Here is a 19,093-nt window from a genome sequence, read left to right as displayed (position 1 = left end):
ACATGAAGGCCGCCCGAGCGTGTCCACAGTGCCGTGAGTCAAAACGGAAATGCATTCGTGCAGGACCCGGCGAACCCTGCGCCTCCTGCCACCAAAGAGAACTAAAGTGTGGTGGCCGACTACAGCCCTCGACTGCTGCAACCAGCCGCAAAGAAAAAGAAAAGGAAAAGGAAAAAGAAGAAACCATTGTTATTCCCAACGTGCCCTGGGAGACCATCGTAGAGCTGGTTGAAATCTACCTGGACAAGCTTCACGATCGGCCCCATAGCATCTTCCATCCAGCAACGCTGCGGGCCCAACTGCGCGATCGCTCGCTGTGCGGGACGTTGTTGTACTCCATCTGCGCTGTCGCGTCAAAATTCTCATCATACCCGGACCGCCATGGTTTGGAGATAGCCATGGCTGCAGAGGCTAAGCGACGGCTGAAGGCTGACCTCGAGAATGTCTGTATTGAAAACATCCAAGCATGTATCTTGCTCTCGACACTGAGCGCAGGGAACTGCGAAACCTCCTCTGCGGCCTTGTTTACTCGTAAGACTTTCTTTCTACCTCGGCCAGCCAGCCAGCTAATTATTCGGCCAAGGGATTGCCACGAGTATGGCTGAGATCATGCACCTCCATTCCTCTGCGATGGACGGGACGGTCATTGCCCGTGAAACAGCACGCAGGATCTGGTGGTCACTCTACATGGCAGATCGCTGGTGCTTTTCTGCCCTCGGGTTACCACGCCATATGGATGGCCTGGGCGAGTCCACTGACCTCCCTCTGGAGGAAATCGCCTTTCGCTCTCTTTCACCAGGCCAATCGACCCTTGAAGCTCCCCACAGGCCTGGACTGTGGGCCCATATGATATCCCTCGTCCGTTTGTTTGGCCCGATTCAGGATTCAAACCGCCGTGCTGCTACTAATGGCCACAATGCTACCGACACCGCTGAACTGGACCAGGTCGTCGAGCAGCTCACCCAACAGCTAGACGACTGGGAAGGGCAGCTTCCCGCTGGCGTTCATTTTACCATTCAAAACCTTCAGGACCACCAGCATAACAGCTTGGGCGGACTATTTATCGCCCTACACCTGGCGTACCACTACTATTCCTCGCTGTTGTATTTCCGCTTCCTGGAGACCAGAAACCACACTCCGTCTTCAATATATAATGCTTATGCCGCTCGCTGCAAATACCACGCTTCCTCGTTCAGCAGCCTCCTCCAGCTCTCCCGACAGCTACAGGGATGCGAGGCCCTATACCCTACCGTCGGGCACATGACGACCGTTTCATCCGCTGTTCTCCTACACACCATGCTGTTCGGTGAGCAGGAAGAGATCCCCAGTGCACGGCGCGAGCTCAGCGCCAATTTCGCGGCCCTAATGGAGCTCCAACAATACTGGCCTGCCACTACAGCCATGGTATCACCCACCCACACCCACCTCCCAGCATCTGGACGCACCTGACTGACCTTTTCCCCTAGATCAATAGACTCATGATATTTCAGAACACCTGCCTCGTGTCCACAGAGTCTCACCGACTGGACGGGTGGATGGTGCGGTTTCTACTAGAACACTCCCTTGCCCTGCAGAAGCGAGAACTCTCCTTACCGGTAGTGCCGGCGGGAGATCAGCTGGATGCAGAGAACATCTCGGCCAAGGCAAAGGAGTGCATAGAGAATGGGAGGTATACGGCTTTTGACTCACTTTAAGATATATTTCAAATACGCATAATGTCATGACACTTTCACCAGATGAGAACCGCCCGCCACCTGGACCTTGAGCACTCCATCTCCGATTGCATGTTCAACACGACGTTGGTCGAGCTGAACCCTATTTTCCAACCCAGGTAAAACAGGAAGCAGTATCTCGCCACGCGTCTTCGCAGGGGTATCGACCCTGATTTCATACCCTCGGGGCGTCACCTCCCACGATGCCCTAAACCTACCGAGAGCAGTGACGAAACCACCTTCAACATGGGTTAAATCCCCAAATTGCGGGCTCAGTCTCCAGGACCTCCCTAGACGTTCCGTGACGCGAAGCCCAAGCACATACTCGGTCAATGTCGAGGTGGGCCCGGTACTCCAGCCATGTGCGTGCGATGTGTAGCTGGTATCCTTGTAGCCCTTGTTGTAGCGATAGGCAAACGAGCCATCGTCCTTGAACCCTTCGATCAGAGTACTCTGCGTGCCATTAGGGTTGTTGAGGTACCACCCCCAAGTCCTTCGGATGAGATCTAATCCACGAAGCGTGTGTCCGGATGTGAAGTGCGCCTGGAGCTCGATTGATGAGATGAAGGGGACGATGTTGTGCGGGAGCTCGGGCGAGACAGGGCCGAGTTCGTTCCAGTTCGTGTGTAGATACTCACTGATGCACCGAGAGGCGTTGCTCGTGGGGGAGACGACGTTGTAAGCAATTGCCATGCTGTTTGCGTCCTGGGGATATAGTGTTGATGGCCCAGCGTCGTCTTTGAAGGCTCCGAATGACGTGTCCCAACAGTATAGATTGATTGCTTCTCGGAGTGCAGAGGAATAATCCAGCCAGGTTCCAATGAATTGGGAGTCATTGTCAATCCATCGGGCAAGGGTGACACCAGTGGTGAGAGTGTGGTAGAGTCTGGTCGTCAGCAATCAGTTTACCGTTGTTTCATCTCCATTTCTTACATCATATTTGCTTCGCTGTTCTTCCCCCCTTGTGTTAGACGTGCCCAGTCGTTTGTGCCTGTGACGTTCAGTAGTCCGTCTGCTGCGACCTTCGCATAGATAAACTCCATCGCTTTGATGTATCCGGCCCAGTATTGCGATAACCAGTCCATGTCATCCGTGTAGAGGATATAGTAGTACGTCGCTATCATGGTCCACATATGGTAGGCTGTAACAAGTCAATTCTGCACCAGCAAGGTTGTTGGGGGGTAACAAACTATCACTATCCTGAGCCAGATAAGGCGGGCCTGCCTGAGGAAACGAGCCATCGATGTTCTATCCACGAGTTAATGTATAAAGACACCCGATTAATAAATGTAGGTCGCTCACCTGATGATCATAAATGGTGTTTAGGGCCTCTCTGACACCACTGGCGGGACCAAGACTTAGATATAGTGATGGTAGTTCAATTCCCATATCCCCAGGCCACACAAGGCGATCACGTTTTGCGCCATCGACAAGCACAGAGCTCCCATTCGCTGCAATACCGATATAGTTCCATGGGTATTCAGGAGGGGCCGCATCTATTCCACCGCCTGCGTTACTAACAGGCCTTCCTGTCAGTTCTGGGATTCAACTGCCGGATTGCACGATCCAGTTTCTTACCTGGGGATTATGGAAGCTTGGAGAGTATACGCTCCGGCATACCAGATTCTGTTGAGCAACTCATCATCCGAGTGGAAATAGCCCTGATACGCTTTTAGGTTGGGCCATGTAGGTTGGAAACTCATCTCCAGGGTGAGGTTTGAGATAGTAACGGATCCATTCCCCGGTAGGAAAAGAGAAAGATACCGAAGGCCGCCCCGGAGGAGATTGTCAGGCATCACATAAGTTCCAGTGCCATTGCTTAGAGGCGCATATATCGCTCCATCTGGGTCGCCGGCGTGCGAATTGTCCGAAAATTCGCCGATCCAATTCTTCGCCTCTGAAAAGGCGAGTCCGAGCTGTCCTGTATCATTTGTGCTCCAGTCCAGATGCACAACACCGCCGACTTCAAAGCCAAAGTCTAATACGTACAAAGACTGACCGCGGGTGAGTGTGATGGATCCGGGATACGGCGAGGCGGTTGTGTTGGTTAACGTGAAGATACTCCTCGGCTCGACCCACCGGGAATTGGGTGCCAAAATGTAGGATTCCCAGGGGCCTGTGAATGCTGGAGCCAGGGGTCCATCGCAGCTCGTATTGCGCCAGCATACTAATGCTGGACAAAGTGGGAGGAAGGGTATGAAGATCAATAAGGATAACAGCCTCATAATGCAAGACGCAGGTAATATACGGTAGAGGCGACACCGGAAATCCACTAAGAGTAATGATAATTCGAAAGTGTTTGGTTTTGGATGTATTGCAACAATCAGAAAGAATCAGACCATCCATCTAGAAGAGTATCGCACACTTAGAAAAGACCGCTGTGTTCTCGGTCATCGTTCCACCGAGGCACGATAAAAGCCGAATTCGGCTGAATGAATAATGGAATCTGTCGGAGGAGAACAGGAAATTTATCCCCCTATCCCGTTCTTCACTGATTATGTTGTTCTTGGAGGTGATTTCCTGCTCTCCTTCCTGTCCCACCATATTAGCCAGCTTTAGAGCTATAAGATGTCTAAAGGCGTCACAAATTGCCAAATATAAAGACACAGTAACAAACGAAGGGCTGCCCCAACATGAAGTTCCGACAAGCATGCTCCCGCTTCACGGTATTCACATTCCTTTCATTGGCAAAATCCTCTCCCAACTCGACGTATACAAACCCCATTCTTCCTGGATGGCACTCGGACCCAAGCTGTGTCTTTGTCCCTGAAGAGGACAACACATTTTTCTGCACAACCTCAACCTTTCTTGCCACTCCCGGACTTCCTATATACGCCAGCAAAGACCTGCTTCACTGGAAGCCAATCAGCAATGTGGTTACTCGTCCTGAACAGGTGCCTGAGATCACAAACAGCACCTCTCAAACCCAGCAGGACGGTCTCTGGGCATCGACGTTACGATACCACCATGGAGTATTCTATCTTATCACCTCATACGCCCATCAGTTTCCTACTTTCGGCGTAAACACAGGGTTACTCTTCACCTCAAGAGATATCTACTCCGATGATGCGTGGGGTGGCCCTATTATGCTTAATATTAGCGGCATAGATCCGGACCTGTTCTGGGACGACGATGGCACAGTATATGCCTCGACCGCGGGTATTACACAACAGACAATCGACCTGGAGACAGGGGATTTAGGACCAGAGGTCAATATCTGGGCTGGGACCGGTGCCTCAATTGTAGAGGGTCCACATATCTACAAGAAGGATGGCTGGTACTACCTCATTGCTGCAGAAGGGGGTACGGAGCTTGGTCACCATCAAACCATTGCACGATCAAGAAAGGTTACGGGCCCGTATCAGGGGTATTCTGGGAACCCAATCCTCACCAATCGAAAGACCACAGCATACTTCCAGACCGTTGGTCATGCCGATGTCTTCCAGGACAGTCATGGTAACTGGTGGGGTACTGCATTGGCCACCCGCTCCGGTCCAGCCTGGAGGATCTACCCTATGGGCCGGGAGACAGTGCTTTTCCCCGTGAGATGGGAGGAGGGGGGGTGGCCAATTCTTGAGCCTGTACAGGGGCGCATGTCTGGATGGCAGCTGCCGAATCCTTCCAACAACAGTATCGGCGGAAATGGAGCATATGCCGATGCTCCAGATAACATCACCTTTGCCCCCGGGACTCTCATCCCTCAACACTTTCTGTTCTGGAGATTCCCCGAGGAGGGTACTTTCACAGTCTCACCACCAGAGTACCCAAACTCTCTCCGTTTGTTTCCTTCACTTCAAAATCTCACGGGAACCGGTATTCCTGGCGTCGGTGTTGAAGAAACGGCCATCTCGCTTGTTGCACGTCGTCAAAGCCACACCTATTTCAATTACACCGTGGATGTGTCATTCGCTCCCACAGCTGATGAGGAGGAATTCGGTGTGACTATCTTCCTGACCCAATACCAACATATTGATCTAGGAATTGTGCTCCTCCCACTACCATCAAATGGAACCCTGGTTCCACACGTCCGTTTCCGAACAACCCTACTAGATGACCTGAAGAAACCTGCAACCCAAAATGTGGCCGTGCCAGAGACCATCGTCAAGGCCCTACCGCTGTCATCTAAGACAAAGATCAGAGCCCAATTGCAGATCCAGGCAAAGGAGGACTCGCATTACGTCCTGACAGCTGTGTTCCCCGAGTTCAACCACCTCAGGTTCAGTCAGACCGTGGAAGCTGTGCTAGTCAGTGGCGGGACGGGAAGATTCACAGGTAAGGATGTCTTCTCGTATAAAGACATTTACTCTGCGCGAACGCTGACTCTGTAGGAACTCTTCTTGGGGCATACGCTACACGGAATGGAGGACCTGGGTCTACACCGGCGTATATCACTCGATGGCAATATCAAGGTCTGGGACAGAAAGTATCCTGAGGCACAGGACTGTTTGTTACCCAGCCCTAGCAGAACAGCACCCTACAAGGCTACGGCTATCTGCCGTAGATATATACACCGATCGTATCTTGAAGCAGTGCTCGGAGGTGACTTCATCTTATTTAATCTCAGTTTGAGAGTGCTAGGGTAAATCCAAGCGAGTAGGTGTAATGTTCTACTTGCTTGTATCAGTTCCTATATACCTTTACAGAACGAATACCTATCCTGGTGCGCAGCGACGATTTGTTTGATTGTCCGATTTGTGCCAGGAGTTCCAATCAGCCTGAATTCATTGACGGCACAGTTTAAACTCGGGTGATAGAATGGGCTGATTGCTCAGATTTCTAGCACCTGGCCTACATATATATGGATGGAAATTATAAATGAATCTAAAATCTTATAAACTCATTATTTTTATTTTTTTCCAATTTTGTTCTTTTATATAGATTATAATTTTATTATATTATTACTTATCTTATTTATACAATCGAACCTTTGCCCAATCTACCTCGGCACAGCCTTCAACCTTGGTCCTTCAGCCGACGTCTCCAACCAAACGTCCATCCTTCTCGACGTATCCTCCATTCCCTTCAGCGTTGGATCCGCTTTCAGCGGTGACGACGCATCAACAGTTAATCCCGAGAACAACAGCGCCAGAGGCGACGACTTCCAGATATACTGATTGCGCGTATGCAGGATCGTAATAAACAGAAAGAAGCCGCTAAGCACCACCAACATCCCCGGCATAATCATCCAGGGCCAGCGCACATGCACGAATGACTGCACTGCCCAGGTAGTCCCTGTAACGACTGTGCTGGAGGCCCTTGATCGGGCTTGTAGAGTTAACGAGGAAGCGAGCGATTCGAATACTGAGGCGATGTCGGTGTAGTTTCCTTGCGTGCCGTAGACGGCCTTGAGGGTCTCTGGTTTCCAGCTCGGTCTGTTGCTCACGAAGAGAGACCCTTTGCCTTGGAGTAATGGTGAAAGGGAATTAGACATGGCCAGACGGCTTAGCCAGCTGATTTTGTATATGCAATCTTCCGCGAATTTCATGTATGGTTTCTCGCGGCGTGTCCCGTTGACGTAGCAGACGTCTGGGGTAATGGCAAAATCCTCCAACGAGGACGTGGAGGCGTTAGAGGCGGTTGAGACTGAAGTGCGTGTTTCTGAGAACTCCCCTTCTCGCACAGTACCCTGGTACGTCTCGAGGCAGAAGTAGAGCGCGCATTCTGTGGCGCTGATCTCAGTTGTCCCGTAGCCTGCTGAGCTGATAGCGGTGAAGTTCAGGATGAGCGGTAGGTCTGCTGCAGCTAGCTTGATCAAATCGAGGCCTGTTGTGGCGTTCATCAAATACACCATGTTCTGGGCAGTGGTGAAGGAGAACCCGTTAGGTAGCGTGTAGTGGTACTCGCTCAGCATTGGACCATGCGATGTCTTGGATAGGTGAAGGGAGTCAGTGATATTGGCGCAGCGACTGCAGAATCCAAGAGACTGGTATGGTGCAAACGTGCAGTTCCCCGTTGGGCAGTTCGCTAAGACAGCGTTACTGTTGGGACTTTGGTTCTGGTAAATCCCAGAATAGATTGCACCAGCGGTTCTAAGCGGCACTAGGTTTTGTCCGGGGCCCGCGCCCTCGCCGTAATCTGTATACGTGCTGGCATTGCAAACCTGAATAGACGAGTGGCCTGGGGCGTGCACTGAACGCATGTTGATGCCGATGACTTGCTGGACGAACGGGTCTGTAGCGGCTGCTATGACCAGAACGAGACACCCGAATGTAATGAGATGGCTAGGCTAGGTTCAGTGTCAGGCCAAGGCAGCACCAGGGATAGCACTCACCGAGGCAGGAATTGGAATAGAGCGACGAAAGCACCGATGAACCCGCGACTTGCAGCATCGAGGACTGCAAGATCACTCAGCTTGTTTCCGTCGCGAAACCAGGACCATTTCAGTTGGGCGAGAGACTCGGCTAGGATGAAGGCCATGGTAGCTTTCATGACCGTGCAGAGGACAGAAACAAGGGCATTGAGAGTAATGCCATACGGCCATTGGGGCATTGGTCTGCCATCATAGTAGAACAGTACCACGATGATAGCAACAAGAAAGGCAATCGAGGTGAGACACCCTAAAATTTCTAGGGTCCAGCTTGCTCCCCAGAAGCTCTTTGTTTGAGACTGCAGGAAGACTTGTTCGGCCGATGATAGGGGTCGTTGCCGCGCTTGCTGTGAGGGTTCTGGTATGTCGTCGAGTCGGACGTAGCTGAGTCGGTGTCCTTTATCTATCTCTGCCATGCTCGCAACTGTCCTGCGACCCCAAGAGAGGTGAAAAGTCACTCGTTATCGGGGTGAGCTGGAGACATTGCTGACAATAAAAATTCTCGTCGGAGTTGGCTCACGACAGTTTGATTTCCTCATCGGGCGCGCAAGTGAAACTAGGGCTGTGGAGCGTGGAGCAGCACCGCGATGATGTCTACAGTCCAGGTAAATCCATTCCCGGCTGAGTATAGTGTCGGCCGAATTCTTCAGTTATGGCCCACACGGTGCTGTCCATCGTCATGTCGGCATAGGCTCTTCACAGCTCCGGTGGGCTGTAGGGGTCTCCAAGGGCTAACGGGCCTGCAGATCTTGTCGCTTTGCAGCCCGAACAGCTCGCCACAACCCTTCACTGGCTTGAGCAGGCATAGCTGCAGATGCCGAAAATCAGAGGGCTCGAGTTCTAATTATTCTATTGCCCATTAAAATAGCCTTGTACTAGGTTAACAAGTACTATTACTACTACAGAATGTATCTTCTTTAGTTCCTGCTCTACTCAGATGAACCACTATCTGTAGAAGAGGCTATCGATACTTTTATAGTTAATCTTAGTTAAGAGCCCTTTTTTAAACTAGAAATAAGAATTCCTAGCTACTAAGACCTCGCAAAAATCTGTCTAGATCTAATTACAGTTATCAGAAGGCCTTTTTCTGGCGTCGTACGCTGCGAGCTACGGGATATTCTCTGTCCGGTTCTCTTGCCCATAATCCCCCATCTCCGCGATATTGGGAGGATGAAACAAGGCAGAGCCACGCCTTTCACACGAAAGAGTAGTGCTGGCCGTATACAGTTCCTCATGCTCTGCAGCAACCACACGGCGTACAGCTTCAACAACTTCTTCCCTAGCATCCTGCAAGGGATGAACTTGGGTTCAAATACCAGCAACCCCCAATACAACAAGAACTGTATTAGGCTGGGCAGTCATGGCACCAGCGGGTATAAAGTGCAAGCAAAATTTGTAAAGAAATGAAGGATCACGCTAGAGCCTTTCGCTTTTGTCAACGCCGTAAATCATGATATATACCAGCAGCCCGGGCTGCCCATTACTACCGAACCGGGCTCGCAGGCAGCTCTTGGGGTACCGTGTCTGGAGGCAGCTCATGAGCCATTGTATTGGGATTACCCTGTAGCTCTGGCCGCACAGCATTATTGTCAAGTTCGAACCCATATACGCCTTTTTTGTCCTGGGCTGGCGTGCTAGGATCAGAACTCGTGAGAGGATCGGTTGCCCGAGCCTGTTGCCGCCGTCGACGCATCAGGAACCAAACCAGGGCAATGATGAGAGCCAGTCCAGCACACCCGCCGACGACACCACCGGCAATGGCTCCCTTGTTGGTAGATGATTGGTACGCAGTGCCTAGCCAGGAATATCGCAGTCAGCTCTTCATTCTCGCGGCCGAACACAGGGTGTGGCATTTCTTTATGTGAATCTCACCTCTCGCGACTGGAACCAAGGCTTCATCTTTTGCCCCGTCCGGAATCCCGTCAGCACAGGCAATACCTGTAGTAGCACTCCCGTTGGACTCCAGGCCCCCGGCGAGGTAGGCGCTCGACGTGCTCAAACAGCAGAAGAAATTGCCGCCGGGCTCGGTCTCGTAGAGGTCCCAGGTCTTATTGTTTGCACAGTGCGGGTCTTCCACGAGCCACTGCTCGCACCCTGCCTTCTCCGGACAACAGGTGTTGTGCTCGTTGCACTCCGTGCCCTTGGGGCAGCAGTTGTGCCAGTCAAGCCAGGGATTCCCACACGTCTCCTGATCCGCACCGCACGTGCCGTTTTTCCGGAGTGCATAGCCAGCGGGCGGGTCGTAGAAGCTGTCATCCATGCTTTTGAGGGTATCCGAGAAGGTTTACGAGCGATACTGGTCGTGTGTGCAGAGGAAAGCTGGGGAGAAAGGGGATGGACAGATGGTGAAGACAGACAACGGACAGAGGTGGCTGAGCCTCGCTTGAGTTGCTTGACAGAACCCTTGGCAGATCGCCTGAGAGATCTCCTGAAACGAATACGACCCTTGGCCGCATCGACGACTCAAGTCATCGCAGCAAGATGAGTGTGGAGAGCCAACATCGACGGCCAAGATTGAGTGGCTGTAACAAGGGTCCTGTGCCCCAGAGCCTCCCGCGCACGGGCTTCACAATGGCAGTCCCCGCGCGCCATGAAAAGTCTGCTTGCGCTCTGGCTATCGATTATAATGTGCCGAAGCCGTGAACTTGCCAAGGATCGTTCGAGAGGGTCTGCAGTAGAATGTTTGACTAATGAGAGGTCCACAGCCAACTAGTGTCTGTGTACTGTACCATCGCGATCTCCCCCCGTGCCTGTTATAGTAGCCACACGCATCGTCTCCGCGCGAATCGACAGCGCAATAAATAATGAGCTCGAAGCATCATCTTACAGATACTCGAAATATAAAAGAAAACAAAAACATACAACAGCTGGGATTCGCATGTGGTCACCCACCATACTACTAACCAGCCGGCGTGTGGCTTAAGTACGGCTGAGCGGACGGGAAGCCCTGTTTTCCATACCCTGTGGTCGTATGTACTTGATATACATAAACAGTGGATGATATAGGCTATTCGGGTATGAGATATTAGTGTGATTGTCATCTAAAGGAAACTAATATACCGTGGACATGGGCTGTAGTAGCGTTAGGGCTGGGTATAGATAATAAACTTGGTTCAATAGTATATACACGTACCCACCTATACAAGCTATATCTGAGAAATAGTGAGTCCTAAATTCAAGACTCTTTATATACTAGCATACTATCATTATTTTATCTTGCGTTAGTTAAAGGCGCCGCACTTAAATATAGTTATCTCGGTTCTATGGCTTAACAGTTAATATATGTGGGCATAGCATCTCGCTCCTTGTTCGTCTGGGAGAGCACCGACGTTGTTACCTGGGGGAATAAGTAGCTGGTACAGGTTAAAGACGAGACAGCTGGAATAGTATAGACTCTAGATATAATCTAGTCTTAGAAAAAAGGTTGTTTAATTCTTTATATATAATATTAGATAGTACTAAGAAAATACAGGTAAGTACCTTATCTACTGGATATCTGAACTAGTAAGATCTGGGAATTATCTATTAAATATACAGCAGTTATTTTTAATAATAACAGTATATTAATTCTGATCCTGAATATAATAAAGTCCCGTGGCTTCATAGAAGTATATACTATATATGTATAAAGGATTTTAAAATCTTTACTACCTGTTTTATTACTAGAAGTACTATATACCTATTAGTCTTCTATCTCAACACTTATTCTTACTGTCTAGGGGGAATCCACCCGCTAACCACGTTGCTTGTTCTCCCTGGAGCTCAGCGTGCCTTGGTTAGTGAGTTTTCTGAGAAGGCGCCGGAGCCTAGTTTAATTACACCCCAGCTTGTCCGACTCTCCATCGATTCTAAATCGGATATCGATTTTGAGGGTCACGTCGTCGGGTCTGCGCTTATGTTTGCTTGTGCATTCCGACAGATTAAATCCGTTAAACTCCTTGTTCGCGCTGGTGCAAAGACGGCTTGCTTCAGTACTGCAGTTAACGTGTGGAAATCAGCGTTGAGCTTTGCGGAAGGTTCACCGGAGATTCGCAGATGGTTGTTGGTACGGCGGTACGCCGAGCAGCGGGAGATCCCGGATCAGCTGTATGATTTGGTTTCTTCATCAGATGTATGCCTTTGCTGGTGGTGCGCACATTGGACTTGCGCTTATTGGATACCGAGAGAGAAGCGCAGTTGTTTGAGCTTGACCCCCGTATGGGGAGTGTTGAAGGCTTGTTTGGATCGCCGAATCGCAATCTGCTTCTCTTCCGCCGTGAAGAACCGGTGGGCTCTTTCCGGGACCGGAGGCAGCAATGCCATAACGAAAAACCCTGATCCAATCGACACGACTCCTAGGGAAAGGAAGCAAATGGTCAGCCGTGACAGGACGGCTCTGCCTGGGACTTGTAGGTACCTTCAACGAGCAAAATCCATCGCCACGCCAGCCACCCGTGAACATTGTTCAAATCGATCTGGATACCATAGGCGATGAGGCCATTCATGGTCCCCGCTATTGCCATCATCGATAAGAATATGGCCCCCCTGGTAGCCAACTCTTCTCGCTTGTACCAAATGGACAAATACAAAGGCGCTGCCTGGATGAAGGCCTCGAAGCAACCCACAAGAATACAAAGACCGGAAACCGTCTGCCAATTTTGACCCAGGCATATTCGGCATACAGCCTTGAGTAAGTCAAGGGTCTAGCACGGGTATCGAGACTGGACTGACACAGTCGTACAGAGGCCCCATCCGATCAGAGCCGTTCCCAGCTGGATATGAGGTTGTATCTTTCGCACTAGGAGTTGGCCCGGGGGCTGGAAGACAATATAGCCGATGAAAAAGAAGGATACGCAGTGGCTTTACTGAGACGCTGTCAGCGCCAGCTCCGTGCCCATACCAGCCACTTCTGTGTTGCTGACATCCCCTCGATCCTATCCATATGTAAGTCTTTGGTGCTTCAACAATAACGACAAGGCATACATACCAGAGCAGCGAGGAAATACATCAACGATAGGAGGGGGAGGATGATGAGGTCGATCTTCCACACCAAGCGTCGCTCTGCCCTCGTTTCCTCTGGTGAAAGCTGGACATCCTCGTGCATCAACAGTCCGCTGGGCTTGGCTTCAACATTCTCCCGGTGGGTGCTGCCTCTCCTGGAGGCTTCCATGGTGCCGTGCTATTCAACTCGTAGGGTAATCAGGGAAGTGTTGTTTCCTTGTTTTCCTTATCCAGCGACATGATATGATATATCTTTGCTGCCTTTATATTGCATCTCACCTACGCTCATCACTCCCGATTGCGTGGGATCCCCACAAATCCGGGGCATATGCGAAGCGATCTCGCTCCGATGCCGAGCGATATTCGCTTACTCCCTTTATTTCCTTGTTGCTCCCATGTAAATATCCCTCAAGGAAGCTTGAGTCAAGGCTAGAGGTGGAGTTGACTTTGTGGAGAAATTCACAACTAACGTAGTGCGCATGGGATTATTCTACTCATCACAGGATAGCTATAGAATTGGCCGGACTAGCTACGCCACCAGGAATATCCAAAGGTTGGCTAACAAAGAAGAAAGTCCATCTCTGCACCCTCCGGCATTCCCTAGCTAGGTCTTCTAGATTCCAGGCTGCCATAGCCGCGTATTGTTGCCAGATTTTACCCTTGTGGGAATCTGTATAGTCACAAATACCGCGCACCACTAAGTACATAAAGTGATTTATTAGCCTTGTAGCCTCTATTTCGAAATATAAGACCCTAATATCCCCAGCCAGCCGGTCACGAACTCGCCCATCTTTCATAAGCTGATTACTAGAAGTGATAGTTCCATAATATACTTCAGGCTCCTCAGATGCCCGTGGCGGCCGGCCGACGATCTGCTTAGGATCGCAGTTTCTATAGTTATTAGTAGACTCCTGGTAGATATAGGATGCCTTATAAAGCCAGTTATGGTCTTTCCGAGGTCTGCGGGAGCTTTCTTGACCTATTTATGACTTTATAATAAGTGTATTGTTAATATATGTCTGTAATCGAGCGTTGCCCTTATCATGCGGTTCGCCTGGACTTTTGCAAGTGCTGTAAGGGTTTCGGGCGGAGGTATATTCAAAGTCCTGAAGCGCTTAAAACCACTAGACACGATTGTCTTCCTAATATTATATTGGACAACACCCGGGAATTGGCCCTGGGGTTGACTGACAACAACATCGTCTACCCTGCTATCTGTAGAGGGGGGTAGTATGCTACCGCTACTACTAACCATGAGTCCTATCTGCAATGCAGGGAATGTTGTGCGCATTTCTGCGGTGATAACGGCCGCGGAGTTTGTTCCAATTAACCCGGCGGGTAGGCATGCGATACCGACATTGTGACCAGCGGCTTCGCCCAGGATATAGGAGTGCTGGCTATGGCGGGGCATGCGAAGTGGAGGGTGAACCACGTCGAGAACTAGACGTGCTGCAACCATCTCCAGAGAGAGGGCACAGACCTATCGGAGAGTGTAGTCAGCCGCCACCTCATAACTAGTTAACTAATGGTTTGCAGCTAGTGCACTTCGGTTGGAAACAAGTGACAAATCAATATTCGGTTAATTGGAATACAGAAATTGGCAAGACATTGGTTTGCATGCGGCACGGCACGTACGGCCTCCTATTGAAACCGAGCCTCATCCTCAACTGCTGCCCTAGGACAGCGAGACGGGCAACAGCCTCGGCGGCCGTGGTTTTCTACTCGGTAGGGTTATTTCATAGTTAACTACCGCCCTTTGCGGCCAACCTGCGGCAGCTGCAAGCCTCGCGTACGCGATGTCAAGTACACATACTGACATCCTCTGACCGGGCCACCAACTATTGTATCCTCTAGCTCGTTGTTGGACAGACGCTGGACAATATCCTTCTGAGCGGGGTCCACCACGTACATTCTTGTGCCCATGTCAATGACGCTACATGTCACCAGGCTGTACACCCGCTCGGTCCTTGCCTCAACTGCCACATACATCCCTGCAGTTGCGTTGTGGCTGTTGACTTGGACCTCAGTCAAGGAACTACTCCCAGCAGTGGTCAGTATGCATATGTATTAAAATACGGACTACGGCAGGACAACTCACATGAACCTATTTCCCTCATACACCTTGGTCAGCCGAGATGACCTCAGGTTACTCACCCCCGTGAGGGCCATTTCCTCCGGACTGAAGTTCAGATAGCCTCCGAAGACATCGCCAAGGATGACTGCGTCCGAGACTGAAGGCTCAGTGGAAAATGGAGATCCGGAGCTCGCATCCGGATCCCCATACGGCGCCAGGTATAGGCGGTCTTCTTTGCCGGACACCAGAATCGCTGTCTCGTTGAGGTCGGCTAGTAGTCTGTACGAGTAGCCAGTGACCGAGTCCACCTGGGACGCGTTGACCGGGACCTTGTCCTGAGGCGGGGGCTTGGTTGAGGCAGCGCCGTCTTCAAAGGTCTGATCCACGGCGTCTTCGGGGTCTTCGAGCTCCATGGCTGCCGCCTCATCGTCTGCCTGGCGTGGAAGCAGACCGGCGATGCTACGCGGTGCCTGTCGCTTGGAAGATAGTCTCTTGGAGGATCCCGCACTGCTCCTGTATCTTGTTAGCTGCCTGTTTGGTTCACAAAGCCATTTACTTACGCGATACACCCTAACGGCTTGTTCCATAGCTCCCGCGTATCGATTGCGTAGTCGTACAAACCACTAGCACTCAGGTAGATATAGTTCTGGATGGCCAGGGACATGTCGATGCCATTGCAACCCTCCGCTGGGGCTTTCCCCTTGACTTGGAACGAAGGCTGGTCGAAGAGTCCAACCGACTTCTCCCATTTCCCACCAAGCAGCCTGACACCGAATTCAAGACCAAGGGGCAGGCCAAAGTCCAGGATAAAGCCCGTTTCCTCTTTTCCGCGGTACTTTGCAATGGGCTCCAGACTTGGCACGAACCCGTTAAAGTGGTTCTTCTGCTTGTCCACCAGGTCGATGCGAGCTGAGCCCCTGGAGACCTTGAACTGCGCGCCCAGCAGCATCTCGGTCTGCGCTTGGAAGTAGATGTCGAACACGACGCCGAGGGTGACTTCGGGTCCAATGGCAATCACCCCGGGGATCTCCAGGTTTACGAGATTCTTCCGCAACAGCTTCTTCTGGAAGGCTTCCACCTTGGCCTGGCCACTGATCTGGAAGCCCAGCGCCAGGCGAGAGTCCCATTCGCCGCCAACCTCCAAGTACCCCGTCTTGAGGCCGTCGTTGAGCGTCCACCCAATGTGGCCCGCCACCGACACATCGCCGCGGGCGTAGCAGTTCTCGCACTGGATGTTACCGGGGATCAGGCCATTAGAGCTGATAGCCAGGCCCTCTCCTTCGCCGAAGAGGCCAGGGCTGGTGGGCACCGCCTGGGTTCCTGCGCCGCCGATATCCCAGGATCTGCTGATAGATGCTCCCAGGCTCCATTCGTAATTCAGGCTGTCTTGGACAAGCCGTCCGACATCCTTGCCGAAATCAACGACGGTGTTATAGGCCGAGACCGCGGCATCGGCTACCGCGTTGCTAGCATCGACAATTACGTTCTTCGTTTTCTATGTTGTCGTCTCGTTAGCTGCACGAAGCCCTAAATCAGAGTCGGTGGCGATTGACAAACCTCCGCAACGTCAACTATCGCCTGGAATGGGCCCCATAGCCGGCGATGGAGGTTGGACCGGCGCATGCTAGACCTCTTGGTCGCCTCAACAGTCCCGTTATGCAGCATCGGAGTGGCCGCCGTCGTATTGGCCGGGTAGGTAGTATTCCACTCCACGCCAAAGAACTCGCTCAGCAACTCTTCGTCGTCCGAGATGTCAATCGTTTCCTGCGAGGCAATCAAGGAGGAGGCATCACTTCTCCGTCGCAGATCCGCCGACCTACCGGGGTTCTGTTCGTGCCCGAAATCAAGATCAAAGCTCTCCATCGCATCCTCTGCCGGGACGTCTGTAGCCTGAACATCAGCGCATCTCGCATTCGAGGCCGGCGCTATGGAGCCGAACTTGAAATAGCTCCGTTGGCCTTCATGGTGCTTCCCGCATCCCTTGTGGAAGGGCGAGAGGAAGAACGGGCCCAGATGGCTCTGCCATGCCAGCGCAGCCAGACGTCGAGATTCCTCGTTTCGGAAGCAGACCTTGAGGCTGGACTTTGAGCAGTGGACATCTAAAACATGCGACGAGTGATCAAGTAGCACGGTAGGATGGGTGAATGTTGCGTTCATCTGTCCAAACGCAGCACCGAGAATTCCTAACAGTCTTGTTAGTCGGCAACCAGGTTGGAAGGTAACGAAGTATGTGTGGAACGGGGCGGCCAACGAACCTTTCTTCGCAGACTCGCGAAAAAACAGCGAATGGCCAGATTTGGGACTCAGATGGTCAAGGATATCAGCGTCATGCCCAGGCGGGTGATGGGGTACCAAAATCCGCTTGACATCGCTGATGGCCGTATTCAAGTCCCCACGAGCTAGGCTAGCTTGAGCCCAAAGGCAGGCAAGTAATAGAAGAAAGAGAGATTTCATGGCTGCCCTGTACAATATTCCTACAATTTACTTGGACGAGACTGAGCTTGCATTCAGGGCCGGTTCGCTCGCCCAATTTATAGGCTTGGTGGACGCCTTTTCCCATACCCCTTTCAGGCTTTCATGGCAAGGCGTGGCAGATCCTGCAGGTGTGTAGTCCACTTTGCAGGAGTCAATAGAGATCATCAAGGTACGTGCCTCTAGAAGGAATCTACCCATGCCGATCAGAGATCCCCATTAGACACTGGGCTGAGATGATCTTAATCGGGATCAGCAATTCCAAATCTGCCTTACAGTGGAATCTCCACTAGCACTAGTAGTTCACAGGGCTGGAGTCCTTTACAGAGTACACAACCTGAGCTACTTCTTTGGTACGGTCCGTACTATACTCTATTCATGGCTAGCCATGCTTACCCGTTAAAGGAAAGCACCCATGGAGGGCATTAGATAAATCTGACATATAAGGCAAGTAGTCAACAAAGCTTAGTGTGTGATCACAGTGTGACAGAACCCAATAGTTACTCTAAGTGCGTAATATGCGCGCTAAACGTGCTTTAGCTTTTATAGAGTGTGGATTGTTCGACGTGAAGGTCCACCATGCAGATTCTTCAGCTCGCCACTAACCGGTGGTCCAGTACACGCCCTCCCCGCAATCGGGGATCTCGATCTGAACTATTAAATATAATTTGCCTTCTGGACCCGTCCAACTTGCTGTTAATGTCATTGACCAGGCTGCGGATCGTCGCTTGGCAACACTACGCGGATACTATTTCCACCGGGTCGAGACAGGGGAATAAGCACTTGTAGATCAGGATCAGCACAGTAATGTAATGTTCAGCTTCGGTACAGCAGTTCATCTAGATGTAGTCGAATCCATCGCACAACTTCTCTCAAATTTCTCGTATCCTGCTTATTTCTAGTCAGATTTCGGAAGCTCTCCATGCAGGCTGAAGCCTGGGTACTAAAAGTATATATCCAGGTCCTTGGTCTAATCCCCTAAACAGAAAGGGTAAAACCCAGGGGCTCCTAGTATAAAGCAGAATATAAGAAGTCTATAGCAAGGCTATAATAAAGATAAATATAATTTATAGTATTTCTTCTAATCTTCTATAGTATAAAACCACTTAATATATAGATAGTACTACTCTAGGAAAGAATAATTAGCCTGCTGATATACTCTTCTGCTATTGTTATATCGTGATTAATATAGTATAGTGTGATATCAACCTGAGGTCAGTAAATATCGAAGCTATTAAAGTACTGAAGTACAGCCTGAAGGCTGACTTTATATCTTATTATTATCTAAATCTACTAGCTATCTAGATCTTTATATAGATACTACTGAGATATCAGCAGTAGCCAAGTTCTTTCATGTCACGAATTTCCCGCTCCATGCGCCCCAGGCGTCTATACAGTCACAATCTGATCCAGGTTTCCCCACCAAGGCCAATAACAACTCACTGTCGGCGTGCCATCCTCCTAAACTGAGGATCAATGGCACATGATTTCCCGGCCCGCTCGCATCGGGAGCAAGGCGCGGGAAACTTGTCATTCCCATCACACTTG

At 50.9% G+C, this 19,093-nt stretch overlaps 8 protein-coding genes across 8 annotated transcripts; 2 read left to right on the top strand and 6 right to left on the bottom strand.

Moving 5' to 3' along the window:
• Positions 1 to 2: 2 nt before the first annotated feature.
• Positions 3 to 1,694, top strand: APUU_20296A (Zn(II)2Cys6 transcription factor; the record flags this gene model as incomplete). The annotated part of the gene is made up of 3 exons (XM_041698921.1): positions 3 to 531; positions 584 to 1,404; positions 1,467 to 1,694. The coding sequence occupies 3 exons, from the start codon at positions 3 to 5 to the stop codon at positions 1,692 to 1,694; spliced, it is 1,578 nt and encodes a 525-aa protein (XP_041552058.1).
• Positions 1,695 to 1,718: 24 nt separating this feature from the next.
• APUU_20295S (uncharacterized protein) lies at positions 1,719 to 3,937 on the bottom strand (the record flags this gene model as incomplete). Its single annotated transcript, XM_041698920.1, has 5 exons — positions 1,719 to 2,598; positions 2,646 to 2,853; positions 2,903 to 2,960; positions 3,015 to 3,228; positions 3,291 to 3,937. The coding sequence occupies 5 exons, from the start codon at positions 3,935 to 3,937 to the stop codon at positions 1,719 to 1,721; spliced, it is 2,007 nt and encodes a 668-aa protein (XP_041552057.1).
• Positions 3,938 to 4,345: 408 nt separating this feature from the next.
• APUU_20294A (uncharacterized protein) lies at positions 4,346 to 6,144 on the top strand (the record flags this gene model as incomplete). The annotated part of the gene is made up of 2 exons (XM_041698919.1): positions 4,346 to 5,984; positions 6,041 to 6,144. The coding sequence occupies 2 exons, from the start codon at positions 4,346 to 4,348 to the stop codon at positions 6,142 to 6,144; spliced, it is 1,743 nt and encodes a 580-aa protein (XP_041552056.1).
• Positions 6,145 to 6,648: 504 nt separating this feature from the next.
• On the bottom strand, positions 6,649 to 8,435 carry APUU_20293S (DUF3176 domain-containing protein; the record flags this gene model as incomplete). The annotated part of the gene is made up of 2 exons (XM_041698917.1): positions 6,649 to 7,933; positions 7,984 to 8,435. 2 exons carry the CDS (start codon positions 8,433 to 8,435, stop codon positions 6,649 to 6,651), a joined length of 1,737 nt encoding a protein of 578 aa, XP_041552055.1.
• Positions 8,436 to 9,502: 1,067 nt separating this feature from the next.
• Positions 9,503 to 10,279, bottom strand: APUU_20292S (uncharacterized protein; the record flags this gene model as incomplete). Its single annotated transcript, XM_041698916.1, has 2 exons — positions 9,503 to 9,813; positions 9,892 to 10,279. 2 exons carry the CDS (start codon positions 10,277 to 10,279, stop codon positions 9,503 to 9,505), a joined length of 699 nt encoding a protein of 232 aa, XP_041552054.1.
• A 1,889-nt stretch (positions 10,280 to 12,168) lies between these two features.
• On the bottom strand, positions 12,169 to 12,503 carry APUU_20291S (uncharacterized protein; the record flags this gene model as incomplete). Its single annotated transcript, XM_041698915.1, has 2 exons — positions 12,169 to 12,353; positions 12,416 to 12,503. 2 exons carry the CDS (start codon positions 12,501 to 12,503, stop codon positions 12,169 to 12,171), a joined length of 273 nt encoding a protein of 90 aa, XP_041552053.1.
• Positions 12,504 to 12,860: 357 nt separating this feature from the next.
• APUU_20290S (uncharacterized protein) lies at positions 12,861 to 13,168 on the bottom strand (the record flags this gene model as incomplete). Its single annotated transcript, XM_041698914.1, has 2 exons — positions 12,861 to 12,932; positions 12,986 to 13,168. The coding sequence occupies 2 exons, from the start codon at positions 13,166 to 13,168 to the stop codon at positions 12,861 to 12,863; spliced, it is 255 nt and encodes an 84-aa protein (XP_041552052.1).
• A 1,577-nt stretch (positions 13,169 to 14,745) lies between these two features.
• On the bottom strand, positions 14,746 to 17,527 carry APUU_20289S (uncharacterized protein; the record flags this gene model as incomplete). Its single annotated transcript, XM_041698913.1, has 5 exons — positions 14,746 to 15,034; positions 15,098 to 15,586; positions 15,634 to 16,568; positions 16,631 to 17,256; positions 17,329 to 17,527. 5 exons carry the CDS (start codon positions 17,525 to 17,527, stop codon positions 14,746 to 14,748), a joined length of 2,538 nt encoding a protein of 845 aa, XP_041552051.1.
• Between the last annotated feature and the right edge of the window lie 1,566 nt (positions 17,528 to 19,093).

This window comes from Aspergillus puulaauensis, chromosome 2, assembly GCF_016861865.1.
Source record: "Aspergillus puulaauensis MK2 DNA, chromosome 2, nearly complete sequence".
NCBI lineage: Eukaryota > Fungi > Ascomycota > Eurotiomycetes > Eurotiales > Aspergillaceae > Aspergillus > Aspergillus puulaauensis.
This window is presented reverse-complemented; position numbering and strand designations above follow the sequence as displayed.